Here is a 26,486-nt window from a genome sequence, read left to right as displayed (position 1 = left end):
GACAGTCCCACACAAATCAATTTTTAATAATTTCAACTTGCCACCAGCTCCAGATCCAGCTGCTTTGGGGGTTTATCACCAGGGAAAATACTAAATGCCCCAGGCTGAGCTATCCATTCACTGATCAGATGACCCAGCCTGTGATCTCTTACGAACCTACATCTACACATGGCAGCCTGTTAGTGGATTCTCTGGAACTAGCGCATAGCTGCTTAATGTTAGAGCCAGAACTCTGGTTGCCAGGGAGGGCAAGTAACCCAAAGAGATTTGAGGTTAAATGGATAGCAGCCCAAGTGGTCCCAGACATGCTCTCACTGCTGAATTCCTCCACTTACTCCTAGAATATACCAGTGCTGTTTGCTCCTGCCATCCTGAGGGCTTTAGAAAGTGCTTTAAAAAGGGAGGATCTCGAAGCAGCAGCTATTTCAGAGGCAGCTGTGGGGAAAGCCTATAGAGATTCCATGGAGGCTATCCAAGGAAGGAAGCACAAGCCAACTCCCCAAAAGTCAGATTTGCCTGTGGCCCCACCCAGAATCTGAGTGGACAGAATGGAGGCCTTATGCATGATGCTCACCTGGCCTGTTTCAGATGGAGGGCACCCTACCCCCAGAAAGTTCTCTCCCTCCCAGGCACTAGACCACGACAGGAACAGATTCCTCCCCAGAGGAAATTCTCAGGCAGGTTGGATGTAAACAACAGCAGGGTAAGGGGGTGGAACACGTGGAGGGGAGCTTAGCAGAGGCAGGAGAGGCTGCCAGAGGAGGGGGGGCTAGGGAGGCGGGGGAGCTGCTGGAAAGGGAACCAGCAAAGTAGGCACCTTGAGGGCTCCAGAAAACCTGTCAATGTTTATTTCACACATACCCTAAAGACAGAGTAAACGAGATTAGAAACCAAAAGTTAAGGTTGTGATCCTTTTGTGCTGATGGGTCAAATGGGTCAGAAGGAGGGGAAAGATAACGGTACTCCTAGTGCCAACAGTAAAATTCAAAAGGCGGTGGCCAGACAGCAGAGCACTGGCCAGATTCTTATCTCCAGTTTCCCAGAGGAGTCAACTCTGAATTCAGAAAATAGGAAAACTGGCCGGGCACAGTGGCCATGTCACAGTGGCTGACAGGAACAAACTCTAGAGGATGTGAGAATATCATCTGGGCTCCCAGCACTGTGGGAGGCCAAGGCGGGTGGATCATGAACTCAGGATATTGAGACCATCCTGGATAACATGGTGAAACCCCATCTCTACTAAAAATACAAAAAATCAGCTGGGCATGGCGCACACTCCTGTAGTCCCAGCTACTCGGGAGGCTGAAGCAGGAGAATCGCTTGAACCCAGGAAGCGAAGGCTACAGTAAAGCTGAGATCAGGCCACTGCACTCCAGCCTGGGTGACAGAGGGAGATGCCATCTCAAAAAAAAAAAAAAAAAAAAAAAAGGAAAAAGGTACCCCATTCCTACCCTACCCTAAATCTGAGCCAAGGGTCCTGATAACTGGACAAAGTGCCAGTGGGGGCAGGGGACACAGATTTCAAGCCAAGCATAGCCCCAGGCCCAAAGGAAGCAAGATGTAGCTCCAGCTATATCTGAGAGTTCATCTATTTTCAGAAGCCGAGCAGAGCCACTGACTTTCAGGGTGCTGGCATTACCCTGAGGCTTGCCTCACCAGCTCCCGAAAATTAGTCAGTAGCTACAGCTTGTAACCTCAAGATTGGAAATGTGAGGGGCTGTTAGGGAGCCCACTCTGGAAGTCCCCATATTCCTGGAGGCCTCTCCCCACTGTGCCCACCCATTCCTCCCCAAATAAGATTATCCCTGGCTTGACCCTCTTGCCCCTGCTGCCCGAGCTCCACTGAAGTGTGGTCTTCACCAAGAGAACTTGGTATCTGTGTTTCTCTGCAACCTCGGGGGCAGCCCCCTCCCCTCGCTCCCCCTCCAGCCCATGATCATCATGGGTAAGAGCAGTCAGAGGCTGCTCAGTTAGGCGTGGCCTCAGGAGATAGTGGAGAACTCCTTGAGCAGGACTTCTTGGCTGAGTGTGTGGAAGGCCAGGTTTCTCCGGACGTTGGTGCTAATGGATCGAACCTGGGAAAGGGTAGGTGGGGAAGATGGGAGGGCACAGCCAGAGAGAAAACAGGAGAGAGTCAGTTCCAAACGGGAGAGGACAGTGCCTGCTACATGGGTCACTAGAAGTCTCTCTCTCAGGAAATGAACCCTTAACAGCTATTATCCCTGCAGGCAAATGAGCAAATAGTTCCTTGACAGCAGGGAAGGAGAGAAGAGGGGCTGATAGGAACAAACTCTAGAGGATGTGAGAACAACATCTGGGCTCCCGGGGAGGTAAAAGCAGGCACAGACAAGAAAGGAGGGCTGAGGTTGGCCTCTGTCCCTGCTTTGGCTATGCAGAAGGGGGACTGGGCTGCTCAGTGATCTGATGGAGGAGGAGAAACTGAGGCCAGAGGACTCATGCTCTAGTACCACCTCTCTTTAGATGTGTTTCTAGTCTCTTCACTCTCCCTTTGGATTTATCTACATTTTCGGGTTGGCAGGAGTGTTTAGAGATGCAGTCCTTTTCTGGCATAGATGGCAAGGGTATGATCCAAGGAGGCCAATTTCAATGGCCAGGGCCAGATGACACTGCTAGTGAGTCCCAGCTTGGGAGCAGCGCCAAGTGTTCTTAACTCCTATAGTACTCCTTCTAAGATGCCTGCCCACTCGAGAGGAAAGCCTGGGGCGTATCCTTGCCGTGTGCCCACTGCTCACCTCACGTACTCTCTACCCACAGAACCCTGCACGAAGTGTTGCCTGGGTCAGCCCGGGAAAAGCCTGTAGAGAAAGGGTCAGAGGGCCGAAGTCCCTACTCTGAGAGGGTTCCAAGAGGAATCTGGCAGACTCTTCAAGGAGATTTTCAGATAGGAAACAGCTGTGTAAGTTGCCTGAGAAACAAAAAGGGGAGGGAGGAGGACAGTGTGTCCTCCTGGGCCCCAAAGTCTCAGAAGCTTTCCTTCAATTTCTGTTATGCTATAGGAAACTTAATGAAGTTGTCAGGAAGGAAGCAGAAGAAAGGGTAGCCTGGCAAACAGCAGGAAATTTGAGCTCATTAGCTCCAAACTGGACCAGACCCTCTTTGCTTCCCTGTGCTAGGGGAACGAATATGAGCAGAACTGAGTAAAGCCATGGTGAGTGTCTCAGAGCCTCGAGACACCGCTCCTGTAACCCTCTCCAGCTCCTCATAGATTGCTCTCTGTTAACCACTGGCTCCCAGTACTTCCTCCACATCAACTTAAAGACTTGCCAACCATTCCATAAAAATGCTCTACTCTGCTATCACTTTACAGTAATGATTTCTGTGTTCCAAACTAACTCACCCCAGGGCATGTCTTCCTGACCCTTTGGAAGTCCAAAATCCTGAGGAATGTCACGTCAGGAACAGAGTTGGGCTATGTTCAGCACAAGACAAACAATCTAAAATACAGTGCCTGGGATAAGTAAAAGCTGAGCTGATGCAAGTTCAGCCCCAGCAGAGGGAGGTCTAAGGATAGGGAAAGTGGGTACAGAGGCCTGCATGTCCTAGTCTCGGTCCCCAGCCAGGATGTTTGTGTAAACCAAGCTGGTAGGGTGACAGGACTGCAGGGAGGCTGAGCTTTTCTTGAGAACAGCTCAGAGTACAGGGCAGGAAAGGGACCATCAATAGGGCTAGCTCTGTGGTGACAATGACTGGGAAGTTAAGTAGGAGGCAGAGCAAATGCTCATGGCTCCAAGTGCCCAAGGGTGGGGGCTGCAGGAAGCTGAGTGATTGGAAAGCAGGGAGCAGAGACTGGAGAACTAGATCGGGAGGGGACTCAGACCAGCGGCCAGTTAGGAGTTTGGGAAGAAGTAATTCCATAAGAAGGGGAAGAATCAATTACTCTTATTAGTTGCCCTGAGGACAGGTTAAGGAATAATGAGCTAGATCTGCCCCTGGGAACACACATCAAACCCCAGGCCCAGCTGGAGCTGTGCAAGGGCTGTCTCCATGGCTGCAGAGGAGAAGTAGGCAATACCACCTCAAATAGCATCTTCTCTTACTACCTGGTACAGTGGGGGAGAGAAGTTGCATACCCCATCCCAGTAGACCCCTCAAGTCTTGTTTTATCTGCCCTTAGCAAACCGCAGTTGTCCCCTAGAAGCCCATCTGCACAGTAGAACCCAGTGGCTGGGGGCGGGCCCTTAAGACACAGGCAGAGGCGGTGGGGCACTCACCAGCTCTTTGAAGAAGGCAGCTTCCTTGTGCTGCTCTGAGTAGCGCTCATACTGGTCCAGGCCGTCCTGCAGCTTCAGTGTGAGTGTGTCATAGTTGGCTCTCACCACCTCCAGCACCTGGGGGACATCAAGAGCCAGGCAGGGCTTAGGCCATGCAAATCCCACATCCCTTAGCTCCACGCTGCTGATCTACTGGTTTGGGTTTGGTCTGTGTCAGCACCCCCAAGAAACCTTGCTCATTACTTATCTTCCACAAAACAGCCTGGCTACAAGGAATGATGCCTCAGGTTTCTGGGACCACTTTCTTTTTTTTTTTTTTTTTTTTTTTTTTTTGAGATGGAGTCTCGCTCTGTCGCCCAGGCTGGAGTGCAGTGGCCGGATCTCAGCTCACTGCAAGCTCCGCCTCCCGGGTTTACGCCATTCTCCTGCCTCAGCCTCCCGAGTAGCTGGGACTACAGGCGCCCGCCACCACGCCCGGCTAGTTTTTTGTATTTTTTTAGTAGAGACGGGGTTTCACTGTGTTAGCCAGGATGGTCTCGATCTCCTGACCTCGTGATCCGCCCGTCTCCGCCTCCCAAAGTGCTGGGATTACAGGCTTGAGCCACCGCGCCCGGCCACTGGGACCACTTTCTCTCTCTCTCTCTCTCTTTTTTTTTTGAGACTGAGTCTCGCTCTGTCGCTCAGGCTGGAGTACAGTGGTGTGATCTCAGTTCACTGCAACCTCGGCCTCCCAGGTTCAAGTGATTCTCCTGCCTCAGCCTCCTGAGTAGCTAGGACTACAGGGACACACCACCACACCTGGCTAATTTTTATATGTTTTAGGAGAGATGGGGTTTCACCATGTTGGCCAGGCTGGTCTCCAACTCCTGACCTCAGGTGATCAACCCACGCTGGCCTCCCAAAGTGCTGGGTTTACAGGTGTGAGCCACTGAGCCTGGCCAACTTTCTAATCTCTTTCTCTCTCTTTTTTTTTTTCCTTTTTGAGACAGAGCCTCACTCTTATCGCCCAGGCTGGAGTGCAGTGGTACAATCTCGGCTCGCTGCAACCTCTGCCTCCTAGGTTCAAGCAATTCTCATGCCTCAACCTCCTGAGTAGTTGGGATTACAGATGCGTGTCATCATGCCTGGCTAATTTTTGTATTTTTAGTAGAGACGGGATTTCTCCATGTTGGCCAAGCTGGTTTCTAACTCCTGACCTCAGCTGATCCACCAGCTTTGACCTCCAAAAGTGCTGGGATTATAGGCATGAGCCACTGCACCCACCGCGACTTTCTAATCTCTTCTATTCCCTGCCTTTCCTGAACAGCCCAGCCTGGCCACCAAGTCTGTTTACTCTGAGTATGGTAAAAGAGCATGAGAAGAGGTTATAGAACAGTAAGCATCTCAGCTTACCAGTATCCCTGACACGACAAATGTGCTCTCAGCCTTATCCTGAAGCTTTCCCTGGCCAGGTTGTCACAGTTGCTGAGTAAGACTTTGCCAATGTCTCCTTCCTTCTCCCGTTCTGGGAACCACATTTCTTCAGTCTTGGGATGTTCCTCAGCACCATCTGCTACTTGTTTTCATTGCTCAGTGCCAACTCAGTCTTCTTATCCAGTGCCTGGATTGAACTTTAGGGCATCCCAGCCTTTGGGTATAGGGTACGCTTTCAAGACTAAGCTAGAGCCTTTGTTCTGTGGGGTTTTTCTCCCATAACACCTCTCTGATTTTCTATGTGGGGAGGATTCAGACTTCCACTGACTCCAGGAACCTTGAATATCTGTGGTTACAGAAAGAAGGGACTGTTCATAGCCAGGCCAGATGTGACTTCAGCTTATAAGATCATGAATCAAAGGCAGGGGCAGTTGAGGGAGAGGCACTACACATCAAATCAGAAGAAGTGAGCTAGGAAGAAAGGGGAGACCATGAGAGGGGATGATCATTCACTCTGATCATCAGAATGAAGTTGATCTAACCTGGAGGAAAGCCTATGGCATTGTGGAGAGCTCCCTGCTCAGTAGGGAGCTTGGAGGAATTAGTGAGTGACAAGGAACACACAGCTCTGACAGAAGGGGGTGGGGGGTTGGGAAGAGGAAATAAGCCAGAGTCAAGATGGAGGACAGACTCCTGAGGGGCCCAAAGGCGCCTCTGCACTGCTCCCTGTACCAGTCCAAATTTGTGCCAGGCAGACTTCACTTGGTAGCAAATTGGCTGCCAAACATTCCTGAGGAGAGAGAAGGGCTGGAGGGCACAGGGAAGGCTTGTGTCCCCATGGGAGAGTTACTCAGTTTGGTTTGGGAGGGAAGGAACAGCTAGGGCAAAGGTCTGGCTCAGCTTTCTTCCTTTCAGACACCCAGTTCTACAAGATCATTCTGCCTGGTGTGTCCCACAGACTGAAGTATAGGCTGGTTCCTCTGCTTCTCATTCCATTTGTCAGTTCTGTAGGCAGGAGGACTGGTACTCAGCAACAGCAGTCACCCACAAAGTAATCTGGTCCTCTCATGCACGTGGGCTGGACTCGTGGCTGGAATAGCTGCAGCCAAGGTCTTGGCTCAGAAGTGAATGGCTCAAGCCCAGAAAAAGGCAAAATTCCTCCAAGATGGAATCAGCCCCTAGGAACCAGGCAGAATAGAATAATACATGTTTTCCTATGCCCTGAAATCTGGGGAGCCTCATCTATGCTTAAGACCCAGCAACTTGGGCTCAGCCTTTCCTGAGGGGTATCAAGTGCCAAAGGACAAACATCATGCTAAACTCAATTTCTGCGAAAGAAGTTACCGCATGTGAAGAGATAGTTGTGCCTTCTGACTACATCCTGAGAGCTTCAGGCTGCAGGTAAGGCTGCTTTGATCACCTGGACTTTCTCCTCTTGCCAGGGTAGGGTAGAAGGTCTAAGGTCTCACTTAGAAGAGTGATTTCTTCCTACCCCAATAAATCTGGCTTTTGCCAGCATGGTTTAGTTTAGTTTGTTACAGGGAAGTGAGAGCAGAGAAGGTCCCTGAGCTACTAGCTCCTTGGAAGAAAACCAGAAGCAGCCGGATGTGGTGGCTCATACCTGTAATCCCAGCACTTTGTGGGGCCAAGGCAGGCAGATCACCTGAAGTCAGGAGTTCAAGACCCAGCTTGGCCAACATGGTGAAACCCCGTCTGTACTAAAAATACAAACATTAGTGGTGGTGTGCACCTGTAATCCCAGCAACTTGGGAAGCTGAGGCAGGATAATAGCTTGAAACCCGGGAGGTGATCTGAGATCGGCCATGATCTGAGATCGCGCCACTGTACTCCTGCCTGGATGACAGAGTGAGACCTTGTCTCAAAAAAAAAAAAAAAGAAAGAAAGAAAAAGAAAAAAAAAAGAAAAGAAAACCAGAAGCCTGGCTGGACTTATGGTGCCAGTGATCTCAGCTCTCCTCTTGTCCAGACACTGCCCGTTGCCACCTCCCCCTTCCCTGGCCCTTTCTTTTTTTTTCTTTTTTTGAGACAGAGTCTTGGCGCAATCTCAGCTCACTGCAAACTCCACCTCACAGGTTCAAGTGATTCTCCTGCCTAAGCCTCCTAAGTAGCTGGGATTACAGGCACCTGCCACCACGCCCGGCTTTTTTTTTTTTTTTTTGGTATTTTTAGTAGAGACGGGGTTTCATGATATTGGCTAGGCTGGTCTCCAACTCCTGACCTCAGGTGATCCACCTGCCTCGGCCTCCCAAAGTGCTGGGATTACAGGCGTGAGCAACGGCGCCTGGCCTTCCCTGACCCTTTCTTGTGGGCTTACTTCCTTTCTTCCTCTTATACCCAAGGAAAGTTGCCTGTCAGTTCATCTAGTCTCTGCTGTCTCCTGCCCTGGTCACTTTTCTTTTACTCCCAAGGGAAAAAAGACATTCTAGGCTCAGGTCTGGGCCCCAACCCATCCAAGACTTCAGAACACTAGCAGATACTTGCCTAGCCTGGGACTTTGCTTTCTGTAGCTTCAGACTTAAGGAACATGTCTCATTTGAGTCTCAGCACTGGCCTGGGACATGGTGAGGGCAGTGTCTTTAGGCAGAGAGCCATCTCCCAGAACCTCTGCCTAAAGGCCTGAGGCTTTACCACAATTTGCAGCCTCAGTATCTGCTTCCTGGCAACTCTAAAGGTCCCTCTCAGGTTGAAATCCCTTTCCAATCCATCAGGTAACAGTCTATGCCCCCGCAAGCACAAGGCTACCTTCTTTCATCAGCCGTTGGGCTTGTGGGCTTCCTAGAATCATGCCAGCCACCTCAGGTCAAGGTAGCCTCAAACCCGTAAGTCACCTACAGGTCACATGCTCTCCAAGGAATCCTCACACCACCACCTATGACCCTTAGGAGACAGACAGTTGAGTCTTGGCAACAGCCTGATAGAAAGTTAACTGAGCTGGCCAGGCACAGTGGCTCACGCCTGTAATCCCAGCACTTTGGGAGGTCGAGGTGGATGGATCACAAGATTAGGAGATCAAGACCAGCCTGGCCAATATAGTGAAACCCTGTTTCTACTAAAAATACAAAAATTAGCTGGGCACAGTGGTAGGTGCCTGCAATCCCAGCTACTTGGGAGGCTGAGGTAGGAGAATCACTTGAACCCGGGAGGCGGAGGTAGCAGTGAGCCGAGATCACGCCACTGCACTCCAGCCTGGGTGACAGAGTGCAATTCTGTCTCAAAAAGAAAGAAGAAAGGGGGGGGGAGGGGAGGGAGGGAGGGGGGGGAGGGGAGGGAGGGAGAGAGAGAGAGAGAGAGAGAAAGAGAAAGAGAGAAAGAAAAAGAGAGACAGAGAGAGAAAAAGAGAAAGAGAAAAAGAAAGAGAAAGAGAGAGAAAGAAAGAAAAAAAGAAAAAGAAAGAAAGAAAAAAGAAAAGGAAAAGAAAAGAAAAGAAAAAAGAAAATTAACTGAGCTGGGAGTCCTACTCTTGTTATGGGACTTCAGACAATTCACCTAGCCTTTTGTTACGGGACTTTAGAAAATTCATCTAGCCTCTGGGAGTCTCAGCCCTTTTCTCTGTAAAATGGAACTTGAACTCACCTTCCTAAAATGACATGGGAATAAAAGTTTTTAAGTTCCTGAATAAAAGTTTTAAACAATATACAACTGATGGAAACACTGTCATCCCAATGGCTACACAGCTATGTAGACAGCTCCTATGACTCAAAAGTAACTACTTTCACAGTCCAGGAAGTACCTGCCTATTTCAAACTGTCCCAAAGATTCGATGTGCATAAGTGATTCTTCACCACAAAGGAACATCTTCTGGGTTCAAGTGGAAGACAAGGGATACAAAAATGGACTCAGTTTCAAAGATCTCATGCCCTCTTCTTTGCCTCAAAACACTTTGCCTCAACTTAAGTGAGGGGAAAACAAAGCGGGCAATGTTTGAGAGGGCCTAAACATCTGCCCCTGAAGTCTCTGGAGGTAAGGGGCCTGGGAGGACAGCGAAGTCATTAAGAACATAGGATTGAGGTCAGAGACCTACGTTTTAGTTCCCAGTCAACCACTAATTAGCAAAATAAATTTATGCAAGTTTCTTAATCTCTTTGAGCCTCAGTTTTCAGTATCTATAAAATGAAGACAACACCATCTACATCTTGTAAGGTTGATATGAGGATAACATGAGATAATGATTGTACAATGCCTGGCACATAATCAATAGTCAATAATGGTTACTAATTTTATAATGAAAGCTTTTCTGGTGACAAGGAGTATTTGGAGTTCTGGCTATCTCAAGATAGTTCTAACCATAAGCCAGGAGCTAGGGCCTCATACTTCTTCATTCAGCCTATGGCAGATTCTGGTGAAAAGAAAACAACATTGTCTATTATTCTTTTTTTTTTTGAGACGGAGTCTCACTCTGTCGCCCAGGCTGGAGTGCAAAGGCGTGATCTCAGCTCACCGCAACCTCTGCCTCCCAGGTTCAAGCAATTATCCTGCCTCAGTCTCCTGAGTAGCTGGGATTACCGGTGCGTACCACCATGCTGGCTAATTTTTTTTGTTATTTTTAGTAGAGATGGGGTTTCACTATTTTGGCCAGGCTGGTCTCAAACTCCTGACCTCATGATCCGCCCACCTCAGCCTTCCAAAGTGCTGGGATAATAGGCATGAGCCACTGCGCTGGGCTAACATTGTCTATGCAATATGAAAGCAAGTCTCCCACAATGACCTCACCATTCTCAGTGTAACTAGCAAGGCATCAGCCAGAACTCAGAGAATGGCCAGGATAACTTTGGTAGTGCAAAGTGACACAGGTTATACTAAAGAAAAACTAAACAGAGAGGGATGGCTTTGCATGATGCAGGTTGTGAGGCTGTTGGCTACATCAGGATCAGGATGTCTTCAAGACAGGAAGTAGATGAGATGTCAGTGCACAAGGTTAGTTCAAAATTGTTGACAAGGTTTCAGACACATACACACCCTAGCACACATAATATGCATTCCTCACAGACTATTCAGTAGCCTGTGCTCTATTTATTTCAGCAAGGCCTTTGAAACACAAAATAATTTCTACCCTGAAGATAGCAGTGGCAAAACAAGAATCGCCAACGTCAAAAAGTTCCTGGCAATGGCTATTCAGTCTCAATGCCAGAGGGCTTTGCCTTGTGCCTGAAAAATTACTCAGTTTTGAATCTATGTTGATCTGAATTCCCAGCAGAATAACAGTGAGAGGACAACTAAATAATAGGATGTGACCTGGCAGCAAACTTGTGTTCATTAGTTTCTTCTCAATTTAAGCTGACATTTACAGTTTAACCTGTTTGGGGAAAACATGTGAGGCTGCCACCAGCCCTCTCCCAACCAGGGCAACATGTATGGTTTTTCCTAGGGGCCAGGCTGCCAGATGAGGCTGAGACCACAAGATACTAACAGAGAAGCTTACAGAGACTTCTTACAGAATAGGAAATAAACCAGGAACCTAACAGGATGGTATTGGGGAATAAAGAGGCTACAAAATCAGAAACGTAGGTTCAAATTTTGAACCATCATTTACTAGTTACATGACTTTGACCTGGGTTTTAGTTTCCTTAATGGTGAAGTGGTCATAATACTATCTTCTTATAACATTATGAAGATTAGAGAGAGTATACAAAATAAATATAAAAAATAAATGATAGGGCCTACCAAATAGAAGGTGCCAAATGGATGAAGGCTGTTGAGATGGAAACAAATAGAAAAAACGGAAATAGAAAAATGGAAGTATCTGATGTGAGGGAGGGGAAAAAAGAAAAAGTATCTGATGTATTCGAATAAGATGAATCAGCTTGTTACATGGTAGACAGGAGAGCCTGGAGTTATTCCTAGCATCTGAGGATAGTGATAAGGAAAATCATACCTTTTTTTTTCCTTTGAGACGAAGTCTCGCTCTGTCACCCTGGCTGGCATGATCTCAGCTCACCGCAACCTCCACCTCCTGGGTTCAAGTTACTCTCCTGCCTCAGCCTCCCAAGTAGCTGGGATTACAGGTGCCCGCCCCCACTCCTGGCTAATTTTTATATTTTTAGTAGAGACAGGGTTTTACCATGTTGGTCACACTGATCTTGAACTCCTGACCTCAGGCGATCTGCCTGCCTTGGCCTCCCAAATTGCTGGGATATAGGCGTGAGCCACCACGCCCGGTTATAATACCTCTTTTTGGCCAAGTGCTACTACATGGACAAAACCATAGAAATAATAGTTCTGGATCAGGTACAGTGGCTCACACCTATAATCCCAGCTCTTTGGGAGGCCGAGGTGGGAGGATCATTTGAGGTCAGGAGTTCAAGACCAGGCCCTGGATGACGGAGTGAGACCCCATCTCTATGTTTTATTATTTTTTTGAGACAAGATCTCACTGTCATCCAGGCTGGGGTACAGTGGCTTAATCACAGCTTACTGCACCCTTGACCTTCTGGGCTCAAGTGATTCTTCCACCTCAGCCTCCCAAAGTACTGGAATCACAGGTGTGAAAAAAATATATATACACATATTTTTATATATTTATATAAAGTAAATTACATAAAATTACTCACAGGTGTGAAAAAATATATGCATATATTTGTATATATTTATATAAAATAAATTATATAAAATATATTTATATATTATATATAAACATATATAAAGAAAAAAATAATAGTTCTGGGAGGAGCCTTTGAAATCACTTACCTAGTTCATGGCCCTCATTTCACAGAGGAAGAAATAAATGTCCAGAAAGATTGGAAATTGCCCAAAGTCATAAAACTGGGATTATATACCAGAATTTTCTCTCAGTCCAGTGCTCTTCCTACACTAGCAGGCTGGTCTAACCTGGGGCACATTCTTGAGTTTACGGCTAAACTTGGGTCTTCAGAGACCAAAGATTCAAGGAATTAAAACTTGCTTTTCCTAAGAAGTTTGGAAGTATGATTTGTGGAGAGCTAAGAAATTAACCTGGTGAAGCCTTGATTTGCTGTTTGAGCTTTAATGATAGCCGTTTACTCACTTTAGCTGTTTACTACCCAGCTCCTTAGGGCTCCAGGGTTTGACAATTTTCAATACTAGCAGTTGAACACCCCGCTTAACCCTGTTGATATTTGGTGTAAACCAACAAAATTTTATAGACCACTCCAAACTCATTATCAGCAATATCTGATTTTGGCTGCTATTTTGATTACTCCATACTCATTTTAGATGCAAGCTTGAAATTCAAAGGTCTTTGATCTTTAATTGGGCTTTTCAGGCCTCTGCCATCCTGTGGTCTTCAGGCTTGGGGTGGAGTGTCAAAAGAATCAATAAATTCCTTCTACAATGAATGCTCCTATCTCAAGGCTAATCTTCCATTTTCCCAAAGAGACTGTCATCATTCTGTTCCACTTCCATGCAGTTCTGCTTTAACCCTAAGTCCTAATCATAAAAAAATTAATCTCTGGATGACTTGAAACAGATAAAGGAGTTAAAATGGAATCAGGAGGAAAAAAAGATAAAAAGGTTTTTTATAGGATTTTCATAATAATTTCCATCCATCTGTCCCACTGGATTCTTGATCATTGTTCTACTTTAGCTGTTTACTCACTAGAGAATATGATTTTTTGAACCCATTTCTTCCACAAAGCAGGAAAGGACAGCCTGAGTCATCAGACTCTGAAGACACAAACAAGAGCATCACCAGGCTAAGTCCAGACACTGCCCTTGCTTCTCTTTCCCATAATGTGGAGGGGGCTGGGTAGGCACTACTTATTCTGCAAGCTGATAATGGAGAAATAATGAGTTTGTTCCATGGCAAGTTGGGTAATGGAGTTTATTCCTCATGATGTTTCAGGATTTCGGACACATCTATCCTGGTGCCCACAGAATCAAGAAGCAAGAAGTCTGGACCACAAAGCAGGTATACAGAAAAAGAAAAGAAGGACTGAATAATCAGTTTGCTCCCCACGCCACCTTTCTAAACTGTTCACTGCTCTGAACTTTCTGACCTCCTGGTCCTAGCATAATTGTCTTATCCTTAAAAGAAATAGTGCTGGGCCGGGTACAGTGGCTCATACCTGTAATGCAAGCACTTTGGAAGGCCGAGGCGGGCAGATCACTTGAGGTCAGGAGTTCAAAACCAGTCTGGCCAACATAGTGAAACACCATCTCTACCAAAAATACAAAAATCTGCCAGGAGTGGTGGCATGTGCCTGTAATCCCAGCTACTTGGGAGGCTGAGGCAGGGGAATCGCTTGAACCCAGGAGGTTCAGTGAGGTTGCAGTGAGCCAAGATCATGACTGGCGACAGAGTGAGACTCCACTTCAAAAAAAAAAAAAAAAAAAAAGTGCTCAGCATACCTTAGGCCTTCAACACTGGTCACTGGCAAATCGACTGCTAGAGGGGAGAGGAAGGTCCAAGAAGCTGCAGGCAGTTTTTAATGGCAAATACACAATGAAATCTCCCTCTCATCATCCGTGGAGAGACAATATCACAAGTCAAATATACCATCTGTCAGCCAGAAAGGCTGAAGTCATCTTCTTTATAATACCCAGCAAATTTCCTCAAACTCAAAGGAAGACAACTTTTCCTACAAAATTGAGAATGACCTACTCAGGGCATTGCCTAATTATCTTCTCTGGATTTGTTATTGGGTCTAAAATGCTCTATAAACTTGGGCAAGAGACTGAAAGAGAAATGGAAGGTCTTATCTTTTATTTCCTCTGAAAGGACTAAATTTAGCCTCCCATTCTTCCTCTATTTTCCTAAAACCAGGTCTTTCCCAGAACTGGTTATGTGTCTCCTAATGAGGAATAGCCCTCTTTTCACCCAGAAGTAATAAAGGTCTGTCCCTAACCTTGCAATTTAACCAGCCTAAGCAGAGCCTCTCAACGGCATTCTAACAATTATGTTAAGTGTAGTCAGATGCTGGACGTTTTAGAAGAGGGATTCTGATGAGGGAGAAGCAAAAGCCAATTCTTCTTTCCCTAAAACCCATATTCTTCCAAATTCAAGATTAATTAAAGCTAAACAAGAAGCGCAGCACTGCAAAGATGTTCTCTAAGTAAAGATCTTGACAGGTCACTGTTGGGTCTAGTTGCACCTGGGTGCTGAAAAGTTCCAATTAGTAGCTAGTGATAATCAAGATGGCATAGTGGTTAAGAGTATGGCTCTAGAGTTAGCCTGCCTGGACTCATATCCTGTCTTCACCAGTTAGCAGCAGGGTGGAGCTGGGTAAGCCTGTTTGTTCATCTTTAAAGTGGGAATACTAATAACTTCATCATATATAGCTGGTTCTGAGGACTAAATAAGACAATGTATTGAAAGCTTTCTGTGCATGGCACACAGAAAGCACTTAAGAACTGTAGCTGTTACTATTATTTTCTTTGCCTTGATATGACCCTATGAATAACTATTTTTTAGGGCCCAAAATTGGGAGAAGTGACCTATTTCCATAGCTTCCTTTTCAATCCCATCCATAAATAAGAAAATTCCTCTCAGCTGTCCCCACCCTTTCTGGAAGATATTTGCATTCTACAGGTTTCCCAACGAGGGATTTCCTGTGGAGGAAGGAATATACTGCTTTAGGGTTCATGCATTAGCAGGTGGACGCAGGCAGAGTGGCAGGCCCTCTCCTAGAGAAACAACATGCCATTACTACTGATTTCCTCTCTGAAATCTCTCATAGCTAGATGCTTAGCACTCTGAAGGAGGCTCAGTGTGATGGATTTTCATAATGTCTAACAGAGTCCTAAGAAACAACGAACAGTCAACATGTTTGCAGACTAATTTAGTAACACAGGCCCAACCAAAAAAAAAAAGGAATCACTCATTAAGGTCACATGGTAAGATTAGAGTTAGATCCTGATGTACCTTCAGCACTGTTCTCAGCACTCTTTGACAGGCTTCGAAAGCTCTCAGAGCCAAGTCTTGCCTTTATGGAGCTAACATGCATCCATCAACAGGCACACCCACAGATGTAAGGACATAGAGGGTTGAGCCAGTAACACTAAGTATGGTTTGGAGTCAGCTGCTTAACTGATCAGTGAATGGGTAGCTAGATTGAGATAGTGTCACACCTTCTAAGACTGGGAAAATAAGGAACCCAAGGCTTCTTATCTTTTTCTTTCTTTTTTTTTTTTTGAGACAGAGTCTCGCTCTGTCACCCAGGCTGGAGTGCAGTGGCGCATTCTCGGCTCACTGCAAGCTCCACCTCCCAGGTTCAAGCCATTCTCCTGCCTCAGCCTCCTAAGCAGCTGGGACTACAGGCACCCGCCACCACACCCAGGTAATTTTTTGTATTTAGAGTAGACACAGGGTTTTACCATGTTAGCCAGGATGGTCTCAATCTCCTGACCTCGTGATCCGCCTGTCTCGGCCTCCCAAAGTGCTGGGATTACAGGCGTGAGCCATCGCACCCGGCCTCTTCTCTTTTGTTTACCACCTCTTCCTCTTTACATTACTGTGGTAGCTAATTCTGAGCGCAAAATTCTACACTAGTGTAGCAGGAACCCTGAGACAGCAGCTGCAGGAAGGACCAACCATTAGCTTGGACACATCTGTGACTCACACTGACAGCCTAGACTCCATCAGGGCAATCACCTGAAAGGCAGTTTCTTCAAGGCTCAGACCTGACACTGAAAAAAATAAATCCTGTACAAAAGATGAAATGAATGGGAGAGGATGTCACTTTACTCTCAAAATATACAAGCTATAGCTATAGTTATGGTTTCTCAGAAATTACGTTTGATCCATTCTGAAATGTCCTTCTGAGGTGTGTTCAGTGTAGCAATGGATTCCAACTGCATAAATTCAGCTCAACTGTGCAGTGTACTTATTAGATAACTGTCCAAAACAATCTAAGCAGATAAACATGGTGATCTTTGAGCAGCCAGGTTCAAGGAGTTGCTGAGCCGTTTTTAGCACTTGTTTGCATATAGCAACCAAAAGAGTTGTATCTCAGACAACAAGGAAAACAATTAGATTCATGAGCTCCAATGCTAACTAGTACCCAGAGGAGACTCATGGGCAGATGGAGGGTCTCAAAGAGACACAGTGACCAAGCAGACAGTTAAAAGGATAAAATATTAGAGACCCAAAAGCTTCAGGTTCAAACTCTCCTTACTGTTGAGAGACATGAAGGCTGAGCCTTTGTAAATGATCAGTGTTAGTTAAGGCTAGAACTTGGACCCAAGAATAGATGGAAAAGGCCGGGCGCGGTGGCTCACGCCTGTAATCCCAGCACTTTGGGAGGCCGAGGTGGGCGGATCACAAGGTCAGGAGATTGAGTCCCTCCTGGCTAACCCGGTGAAACCCCGTCTCTACTAAAAATACAAAAAACTAGCTGGGCGAGGTGGCAGGCGCCTGTAGTCCCAGCTACTGGGGAGGATGAGGCAGGAGAATGGCGTGAACCCAGGAGGCAGAGCTTGCAGTGAGCTGAGATCCAGCCACTACACTCCAGCCTGGGTGACAGGGCGAGACTCCGTCTCAAAAAAAAAAAAAAAAAAAAAAAGAATAGATGGAAAAAAAATGGGGAAAGGGAATATCAGAAACGTTTTAGTAAATTATCTTAAAAAGGACATAAAAATGTTCACTAAATATACCATTTCCAATATCCATTTGAGACTTCCTTCTGTACTAACTGAGAAAAGAGGAGGGAAGAAAGAGAATGAGGTAGGCAGAGATTTTTTTTATATATATGTATATATGAATAGTTAATGTAAGGGAAGGTGCTCTGAAAAATATGTGAAATTCAAAAAATTCAGTTGGGTAACTCAGGGTATGCAGTATTTTAAAGTAGTTCAGAACTTCCACTTGATAGAGTAACTGAGAACTGGGAAACAATTCTTGTCACATACTGGATAACAGGCAGTGCAGGACAGGAATCCTAAGAGAAGAAAAACAAGGAGAACTTTAAGGTCCTGCCGAGCTAAGGAGACATATAGTTGTTTCCGGAGGCAGATTATCAAAGAGAAGGGAGATAGGCTGAGAAGGAGCTTCACAAATTTTCAAAGTGTTTCTACTGAATTTCTTCCTAAATATTAATAATATGGATTGCATATGTTGGGGTCTTACTCAACTAGGTCAGACAAAAATTAACTGAGAATTTGTAAGCTGAACAATTCTCAGAGTTCACAGAGGGCTGGGAGATGTTTGAATTTTGACTAACCAGAATGAACAGTACTTGTTGAATACCTAGGGCATTCAAACAAGATGCCAGAATAGTTACACCTTAGCAGTGGCACTAAACTAGCCCTAGAGCAAAGGCTACTTTAAACTTACCCAAATGAAGACTTCAAAGATGTGTCAGAAGGATTGTACTACTCCATAAATATTTTATCTGCCTTCCTGAATACAGTCCAATATAATTTAAAGAAAGACAACAAAATCTAGCACTTAAATTCAATAAAAATCACCAGACATATCAAGAAGCAGAAAAATGTGACCTATAACCAAGAGAAATAGCAGTCAATAGAAATAGACCCAGAAATGAGGGAGATGATGAAGTTAGCAACAAGGACATTTAAAGAGCAATTATTTTAAAGACCCATTAACATAATAAAGAGAAAAATGGCAGATATAAGGCACATCATACTAAAACTAGTGTTAAAGGAAGAATAGTAAAAGCAGCTAGAGAAAAAAAGACACATTATGTACAGAGGAACAAAAATAAGAATTCACATTTCTTGCCAGAAAGTATGTAAGCCAGAAGACAATGTAATAATAATATTTGTGCTGACAGGAAAAAAAATAGTTAACTTAGAATCCTACATCCGGCAAAAACATCATTCAGAAATGAGAGTAAAATAAAGACCTTTTCAAACAATCTGAGAGAATGTGTTGCTGAAAGTCCTGTACTACAAGAGATATTAAAAGATGTTCTTGACTGGGCGCAGTGGTTCACACCTCTAATCCCAGCACTCTGCAAGGCTGAGGTGGGCAGATCACAAGGTCAGGAGTTGGAGACCAGCCTGGCCAACATGGTGAAACCCCACCTCTACTCAAATACAAAAATTAGCCAGGCATAGCGGCACATGCCTGTAATCCTAGCTACTTGGGAGGCTGAGGCCGAAGAATTGCTTAAAGCCGGGAGGCGGAGGTTGCAGTGAGTGAAGATCGCGCCACTGCACTCCAGGCTGGGCAACAGAGCGAGACTCTGTCTCAAAAAAAAAAAAAAAAAAAAAAAAAAAAAAAACGCCAGGTGCAGTGGCTCACACCTGTAATCCCAGCACTTTGGGAGGCTGAGGCAGGCAGATCACGAGGTCAGGAGATCGAGACCATCCTGGCTAACACAGCGAAATCCCATCCCTACTCAAAAAAAAAAAAAAAATTAGCCCATTGTGATGGCGGGCGCCTGTAGTCCCAGCTCCTCGGGAGGCTGAGGCAGAAGAATGGTATGAACCCAGGAGGCGGAGCTTGCAGTGAGCCAAGATCGTGCCACTGCACTCCAGCCTGGGCAACAGAGTGAGACTCCATCTCAAAAAAAAAAAAAAAAAAAAAAAAAAGATGTTCTTTGGCAGAAGGAAACTTATATCACCTATAACTATAAATAATAATAAAGAGCACTAGAAATAGTAAATACATAGGTAAACAGAAATTATTTTTATACAAATTTAAAAATGAGGAAGAAGATAACTGACTCTTTGAAGCAAAAAATAACAACAATGTACTGTGAAATTAAAACAACCCTAGAAGAAAAATGTATGACAACAATAGTACCAATGAAAGAATAGGGGCCGGGCGCGGTGGCTCAAGCCTGTAATCCCAGCACTTTGGGAGGCCGAGACGGGCGGATCACGAGGTCAGGAGATCGAGACCATCCTGGCTAACATGGTGAAACCCCGTCTCTACTAAAAAATACAAAAAACTAGCCAGGCGAGGTGGTGGGCGCCTGTAGTCTCAGCTACTTGGGAGGCTGAGGCAGGAGAATGGCGTAAACCCGGGAGGCGGAGCTTGCAGTGAGCTGAGATCCGGCCACTGCACTCCAGCCTGGGCGACAGAGCAAGACTCCGTCTCAAAAAAAAAAAGAAAGAATAGGGCAAATGGAAATACACTATTACAAGGTTTTCACATGCAACGTGAAATAATATAACATTATTTTGAGGGTGCACTATGGCCGGGTGCAGTGGCTCACACCTGCAATCCCAGCATTTTTGGAGGCCGAGACAGGCAGATCACTTGAGGTCAGAAGTTCGAGACCAGCCTGGCCAACATAGTGAATCCCTCTCTCTACTAAAAATACAAAAATTAGCTGGCCGTCGTGGCACATGCCTGTAATCCCAGCTACTGGGGAGACTGAAGCAGGAGAACTGCTTGATCCCAAGAGGGAGACGCTGTAGTGAGCCAAGATCGTACCACTGTACTCCAGACCTGGCAACAGAGTAACATTCCATCTAAAAAAAATTAAATAACATGAAGGTAAACTGTGATAAGTTAAAGATATATTGTAAGCCTTATAGCAACCATGAAAAAAAGAAAACGAAAACAGATAGCTAAAATGTCAATAGCAGATATAAAATGAAATCATAAAAAAAAAAACCTCAGTAAAACCAAAAGAGGGCAGAAAAAGAAAAAAAAAAAAAAAGAACAATGAGTGGATGGGAAAAATGGGGGGGAAGCAAGATGGTAGTTTTTAATTCAGTTATATTCATAAATAAGTTAAACGTAATACTCCAATTAAAAGGCAGAGACTTTCAGATTGGATATAAAATCAAGAGCCAATTATACAGGTTGCCTAAAATAAACCTACTTAAGCCAGGCACGGTGGCTCATGCCTGTAATCCCAGCACTTTGGGAGGCAGAGGTGGGCGGATCACCTGAGGTCAGGAGTTCGAGACCAGCCTGACCAACAAGGAGAAACCCCCATCTCTACTAAAAATACAAAATTAGCCTGGCATGGTGGGGCATGCATGTAATCCAATCCCAGCTACTTGGGAGGCTGAGGCAGGAGAATAGCTTGAACCCAGGAGGTAGAGGTTGCGGTGAGTCAGGATCACACCATTGGACTCCAGCCTGGGCAACAATAATCTACCTAAAATATAAAGACACAGGTTGAAAGTAAAATGATAGAAGACAGTTGAATTGCTATATTAATATCTGACAAAGGAGACTTAAAAACAAGAAATAGTATCAGGAATATAGAGCAAAATTTCGTAATGATAAAGAGGTCTATTCATTATGAAGACATAATAAACCCATACATATATGCAGTTTCAAAACTTTGAATGAAACAAAATTGATAGGCTAAAGAAGAAACAGAAAAATCTATAGTTACAAGTTGAAGGTTTCCATACTACTTTCGGTAACTAATAGAACAAACAGGTAACCCTAAACAATACGGGTTTGAACTGTGTGGGTCCACTTATCCGCAAATTTAAAAATATACATATATATTAGAAAGGTTTTTGAAGATTTGGAACAATTTGAAATCTTGCAAATTGTGTAGCTTAGACATTTTGAAAAAATTGGTTGGCATGGTGGCTCATGCCTGTAAATCCCAGCACTTTCGGAGGCCAAGGTGAGAGGATTGCTTGAGCCCAGGTGTTCAAGACCAGCCTGGGCAACACAGTGAGACTCCATCTTTTAAAAAATAAAATAAAATTAAGGCCAGGCACAGCATCTCACACCTGTAATTGTAGCACTTTGGGCCGCCAAGGAGGTTGGATCGCAAGGTCAGGAGTTCGAGACCGGCCTGGCCAATATGGTGAAACCCCGTCTCTACTAAAAATACAAAAATTCGCTGGGCGTGGTGGTACATGCCTGTAGTCCCAGCTGCCCAGGAGGCTGAGGCAGGAGAATCGCTTGAACCCAGGAGGCAGAGGTTGCAGTGAGCCAAGATCGTGCCACTGTACTCCAGCCTGGGCGACAGAGCAAGACTCCGTCTCAAACATAACAAAACAAAAACAAAAACAAAAAAAAACAAAACAGACACTTTTTTTTTTTTTTTTTTTGAGACGGAGTCTTGCTCTGTCACCCAGGCTGGAGTGCAGTGGCCGGATCTCAGCTCACTGCAAGCTCTGCCTCCCGGGCTCAGGCCATTCTCCTGCCTCAGCCTCCCGAGTAGCTGGGACTACAGGCGCCTGCCACCTCGCCTGGCTAGTTTTTTGTATTTTTTAGTAGAGACGGGGTTTCACCATGTTAGCCAGGATGGTCTTGATCTTCTGACCTCGTGATCCGCCCGTCTCGGCCTCCCAAAGTGCTAGGATTACAGGCTTGAGCCACCGCGCCCGGCCTGACACTTTTCAAAAGAAGACGTTTATGCAACCAACAGACACATGAAAAAATGTTCATCATCACTGGCCATCAAAGAAATGCAAATCAAAACCACAGTGAGATACCATCTCATACCAGTTAGAATGGTGATCATGAAAAAGTCAGGAAACAACAGATGCTGGAGAGGATGTGGAGAAATAGGAACACTTTTACACTGTTGGTGGGAGTGTATACTAGTTCAACCATTGTGGAAGACAGTGTGGCAATTCCTCAAGGATCTAGAACTAGAAATACCATTTGACCCACTGATCCCATTACTGGGTATATACCCAAAAGATTATTAATCATGCTACTATAAAGACACATGCACACGTACGTTTACTGTGGCACTATTCACAATAGCAAAGATTTGGAACAAACCCAAATGTCCATCAATGATAAACTGGATTAAGAAAATGTGGCACATATACACTATGGAATACTATGCAGCCACAAAAAAGGATGAGTTCATGTCCTTTGTAGGGACATGGATGAAGCTGGAAACCATCATTCTGAGCAAACTATTGCAAGGACAGAAAACCAAACACTGCATATTCTCAATCATAGGTAGGAATTGAACAATGAGATCACTTGAATACAGGGTGGGAAACATCACACCCCAGGGTCTGTTGTGGGGTGGGGGGAGGGGGAAGGCATAGCATTAGGAGAAATACCTAATGTAAATGACGAGTTAATGGGTGCAGCACACCAACATGGCACATGTATACATATGTAACAAACCTGCACGTTGTGCACATGTACCCTAAACTTAAATTAAAAAAAAAAAAAATCAGGACTTTTCAAACTCTCAATTAAAAGCCCTGACGCAGCTCAAAAAAAAAAAAATCAAATTAAATTAAACCTTTGGGAGGCCAAGGCAGGCGGATCACAAGGTCAGGAGATGGAGACCATCCTGGCTAACACAGTGAAACCTCGTCTCTATTAAAAATACAAAAAATTAGCCAGGCGTGGTGGCAGGCGCCTGTAATCCCAGCTACTTGAGAGGCTGAGGCAGCAGAATGGCATGAACTCAGGAGGTGGAGCTTGCAGTGAGCCGAGATTGCACCACTGCACTCCAGCCTGGGCGACAGTGCGAGACTCCGTCTCAAAAAAAAAAAAAAAACAACGAACAAACAAAGGAAGAAAACATTAAGTATGTCATACTTAATGTAAGATATACATAGAGACTATATTTTATCATTTACTACCATAAAGTATATACAAATCTATTATAAAAAGTTAAAATTTACCAAAACTCATGCACACAAACACCATACATGGCATCATTTGCAGCTGAGGGAAATGTAAGCAAACATAAAGAGGCAGTATTAAATTATAACTGTATAAAATTAACTGTAGTACCTACTGTACTACTGTAATTTTTTTTTTCTTTTTTGAGACAGAGTCTCACTCTGTTGCCCAAGGTAGAGTGCAGTGGCATGATCTTGGCTCACTGCAGCCTCCGCATCCCAGGTTCAAGTGATTCTCCTGCCTCAGCCTCCTGAGTAGCTGGGATTACAGGCATGAACCACCACTCCCGGCTAATTTTCACAGAGATGGGGTTTCCCCATGTTGGCCAAGCTGGTCTTGAACTCCTGACCTCAGGTGATCCGCCTGCCTCGGCCTCCCAAAGTGCTGGGATTACAGGCATGAGCCACTGTACCTGGCCAACTGTAATATTTTCATAGTCATCTCCTGTTGCTATTGTGGTGAGCTCAACTGTGAATATCCACTTAAAATGCCCTGTGATGCTAATAATCTCCACATGAGTAGTTCCTCTCTCCAATAAATTGTGTATTGCAGTAAAAAGTGATCTCTCGGTTGGGTGCAGTGGCTCACGCCTGCAATCCCAGCACTTTAGGAGGCTGAGGCAGGCGGATCACCTGAGGTCAGGAGTTTGAGACTAGCCTAGCCAACATGGTGAAACCCCATCTCTACTAAAAATACAGAAATTAGCCAGGCGTGGTGACACTTGCCTGTAATTTCAGCTACTTAGGAGGTTGAGGCAGGAGAATCACTTGAACCCAGGAGGTGGAGGTTGCAGTGAGCTGGGATTGTACCATTGCATTCCAGCCTGGACAGAAAGAGTGAAACTCCATATCAGGAAAATACAAACAAACAAAAAGATCTTTCACAGTTCTCATATATTTTTCATGGTATTTAGTGCAATAGTGTAAAACTTGAACAACTCCATGGAACCCACACAAAGTGCCATGAGAGATGCTGAAAGCGCTCCCAAGAAGCAGAGAGGAGTCACGGCATTACAAGAAGAGGTTGAATTGCTTGATATGTACCACAGACTGAGGTCTGCAGCTGCAGTCACTCGCCATTTCAAGAAAAATGAATCCAGTGTAAGGACAATTGTAAAAAAAAAAAAAAAAGAAAGAAAAGGAAAGGAAATTTGTGAAGCCATCCCTGCAGCTATGTCAGCGGGCATGAAAATCTTGCATTTTTTGCAAAATACCTTTTTATCTTGTACTGAAGATGCAGCTTTTATGTGGATTCAGGATTGCTGTAAGAAAGGCATACCTATAGATTCCACTGTGATTACAGAAAAAGTGAAGTCATTATATGGCAACTTAAAGCAACAGGAAGGTGAAGAATTTAAAGCTGGGGAACTTAATATCAGCAAAGGATTGTTTGATAATTTTGAAACAAATTTGGCTTTAAAAATGTCAAGATAACAGGAGAAGCAGCCTCTGCTGACCAAGAGGCAACAGACAAATTTCTAGACACCATTAAGAAAATCACTGAGATAGCAAGACCCTGTCTCTGTCTGTAAAAACAAACAAACAAAAAGAACGAACAAAGAAAATCAATGTAGACAAAAGTATCCTATTCTGAAAACAAATTCTGCAAAGGACATTTATTAGTAAGGAAGGAAACTGACCACCAGGATTTAAGGCAGGAACAGTAACCCTGCTTTGTGCAAATGCAATTGGGTTTATGATGAGGAGTGCCCTTATCTATAAACCTTTAAGCCCTGAGTCTTGAAGGGAAAAGAAAAACACCAGTTTTTATCTTGCTAGTCTTCTGCTAGTCTTCTTGTTATATGACAAGGAGGCCTGGACAACAAAAACCCTTTTACTGGATTGGTTCCACTGATTCTTTTTCTCTGAAATCACAAAGTACCTTGCCAGTTAAGGAACTGCCTTTTAAAGTTCTTTTGATACTGTACAATGCCCTTGGCCACCCATGACCCCACGAATTCAGCACCAACCACAGGTGCCCCAAAGATGTCTCTAATTCAGCCTCTAAATCCGAGGGTCATAAGGACCTTTAAGGCTCATTACATATGGTACTCTATGCAAAGGATTGTCAATGCTATGGAAGAAAATGCAATTGGAGAAAATATTACGAAAATTTGGAAGGATTACAACACTGACGATGCCATCATTGTTACAGAAAAAGCCATGGGCCAGCTGCAGTGGATCACACCTGTAATCCCTGCACTTTGGGAGGTCAAGGTAGGAGGACTGCTGGCATCCAGGAGTTCAAGGCCAGCCTGGGCAACATAGTGAGACCCCATCTCTACAAAAAATAAAAAACTAGCTGAGTGTGGTGGTGTATGCCTGTGGTCCCAGCTACTCAGGAGGCTGAGGTGGGAGGATCACTTGAGCCCAGGAGGCCAAGGATACAGTGAGCAGTGATCATGTAAATGCGCTCCAGCCTGCGTGACAGAGTGAGACGCCAACTCCAAAAAAACAAAAAGAAAAAGCCATGAAAGGCTGGGGGTGGTGTCTAATGGCTGTAATCTCAGCACTTTGGGAGGCTGAGGAGGGAGAATGGCTTGAGGTCAAGAGTTTGAGATCAGCCTGGGCAACATAGTGAGACCCTGTTTCTATTAAAAAAAAAAAAATTGGAAAAAGCCACGAAAGTCATCAAGTCCAAAACAACAAATTTCTTCAGGAGAAAACTGTGTCCAGATGTTGTGCATGACTTCACAGGATTTACAACAGAGTCAAATCAAGGAAATTACAAAAGAGGTTGCAGATATGGATCCTGGAGAAATTCCAGAGCTAACAGACACATCATCAGAGGAATAAACAGAAGAAGACATGACGGAGATGCGTTCTTCCCCAACCAGTGCCAGACAATAGGAAGAAGACATAGAAGAAGCAGAGCCAGGAAACAAATTGACATTAGACAATCTGGATGAAGGGTTCCAATTATTCAAGACTGCTTTTGACTTCTTTTACAACATGAACCATTCTATGATACAGGCAATAGAACTAAAGCAAATGGTGGAGAAAGACTGGTACCATACAGAAACATTTTCAGAGAAATAAAAACGTAAAAAATGTTAGACAGAAATTATGATGGATTACCACAAAGTTAGTTATACCAAGTGTGCCTGCTTCTCCTGCCTCCCCTTTCCACCTCCTCCACCTCTTCTGCCTCTGCCATCCTTAGACAGCAAGACCAACCCCTCCCTGTCCTCCTTCCTCTACCTCAGCCTACTCAACATGAAGATGATGAAGAAGATCTTTATGACCCACTTCCACTTAATGAATAGTAAATATATTTCTCTTCCTTATGGTTCTCTTAATAACATTTTCTTTCCTCTAGCTACCTTTATTGTAAGAGTATAGTATATAATACATATAT

General features: G+C 44.8%; 1 protein-coding gene across 3 annotated transcripts in view; it reads right to left on the bottom strand.

Annotated features, from left to right (window-relative positions):
• The window catches only part of ARMH3 (armadillo like helical domain containing 3), a 224,250-nt gene continuing 197,764 nt past the window's right edge, over nt 1-26,486 (bottom strand). The window contains exons 25-26 of one of the 3 annotated variants that reach the window (XM_010356143.2): nt 4,233-4,349; nt 1-2,075 (exon numbers count right to left, since the gene is read on the bottom strand). In XM_010356143.2, coding sequence (XP_010354445.1) covers nt 1,983-2,075; nt 4,233-4,349 — 210 coding nt within the window. In that variant the 3' untranslated portion in view covers nt 1-1,982. Of the gene's footprint in view, nt 2,076-4,232; nt 4,350-17,378; nt 17,515-26,486 lie in introns of those variants that run through there. The other 2 variants (XM_030940827.1, XM_030940828.1) reach the window with 2 other exon arrangements.

This window comes from Rhinopithecus roxellana, chromosome 11, assembly GCF_007565055.1.
Source record: "Rhinopithecus roxellana isolate Shanxi Qingling chromosome 11, ASM756505v1, whole genome shotgun sequence".
Taxonomy (NCBI): Eukaryota; Metazoa; Chordata; class Mammalia; order Primates; family Cercopithecidae; genus Rhinopithecus; species Rhinopithecus roxellana.
The sequence above is the reverse complement of the archived record's forward strand: the minus strand, read 5'-3'. Positions and strand labels throughout refer to the sequence as shown.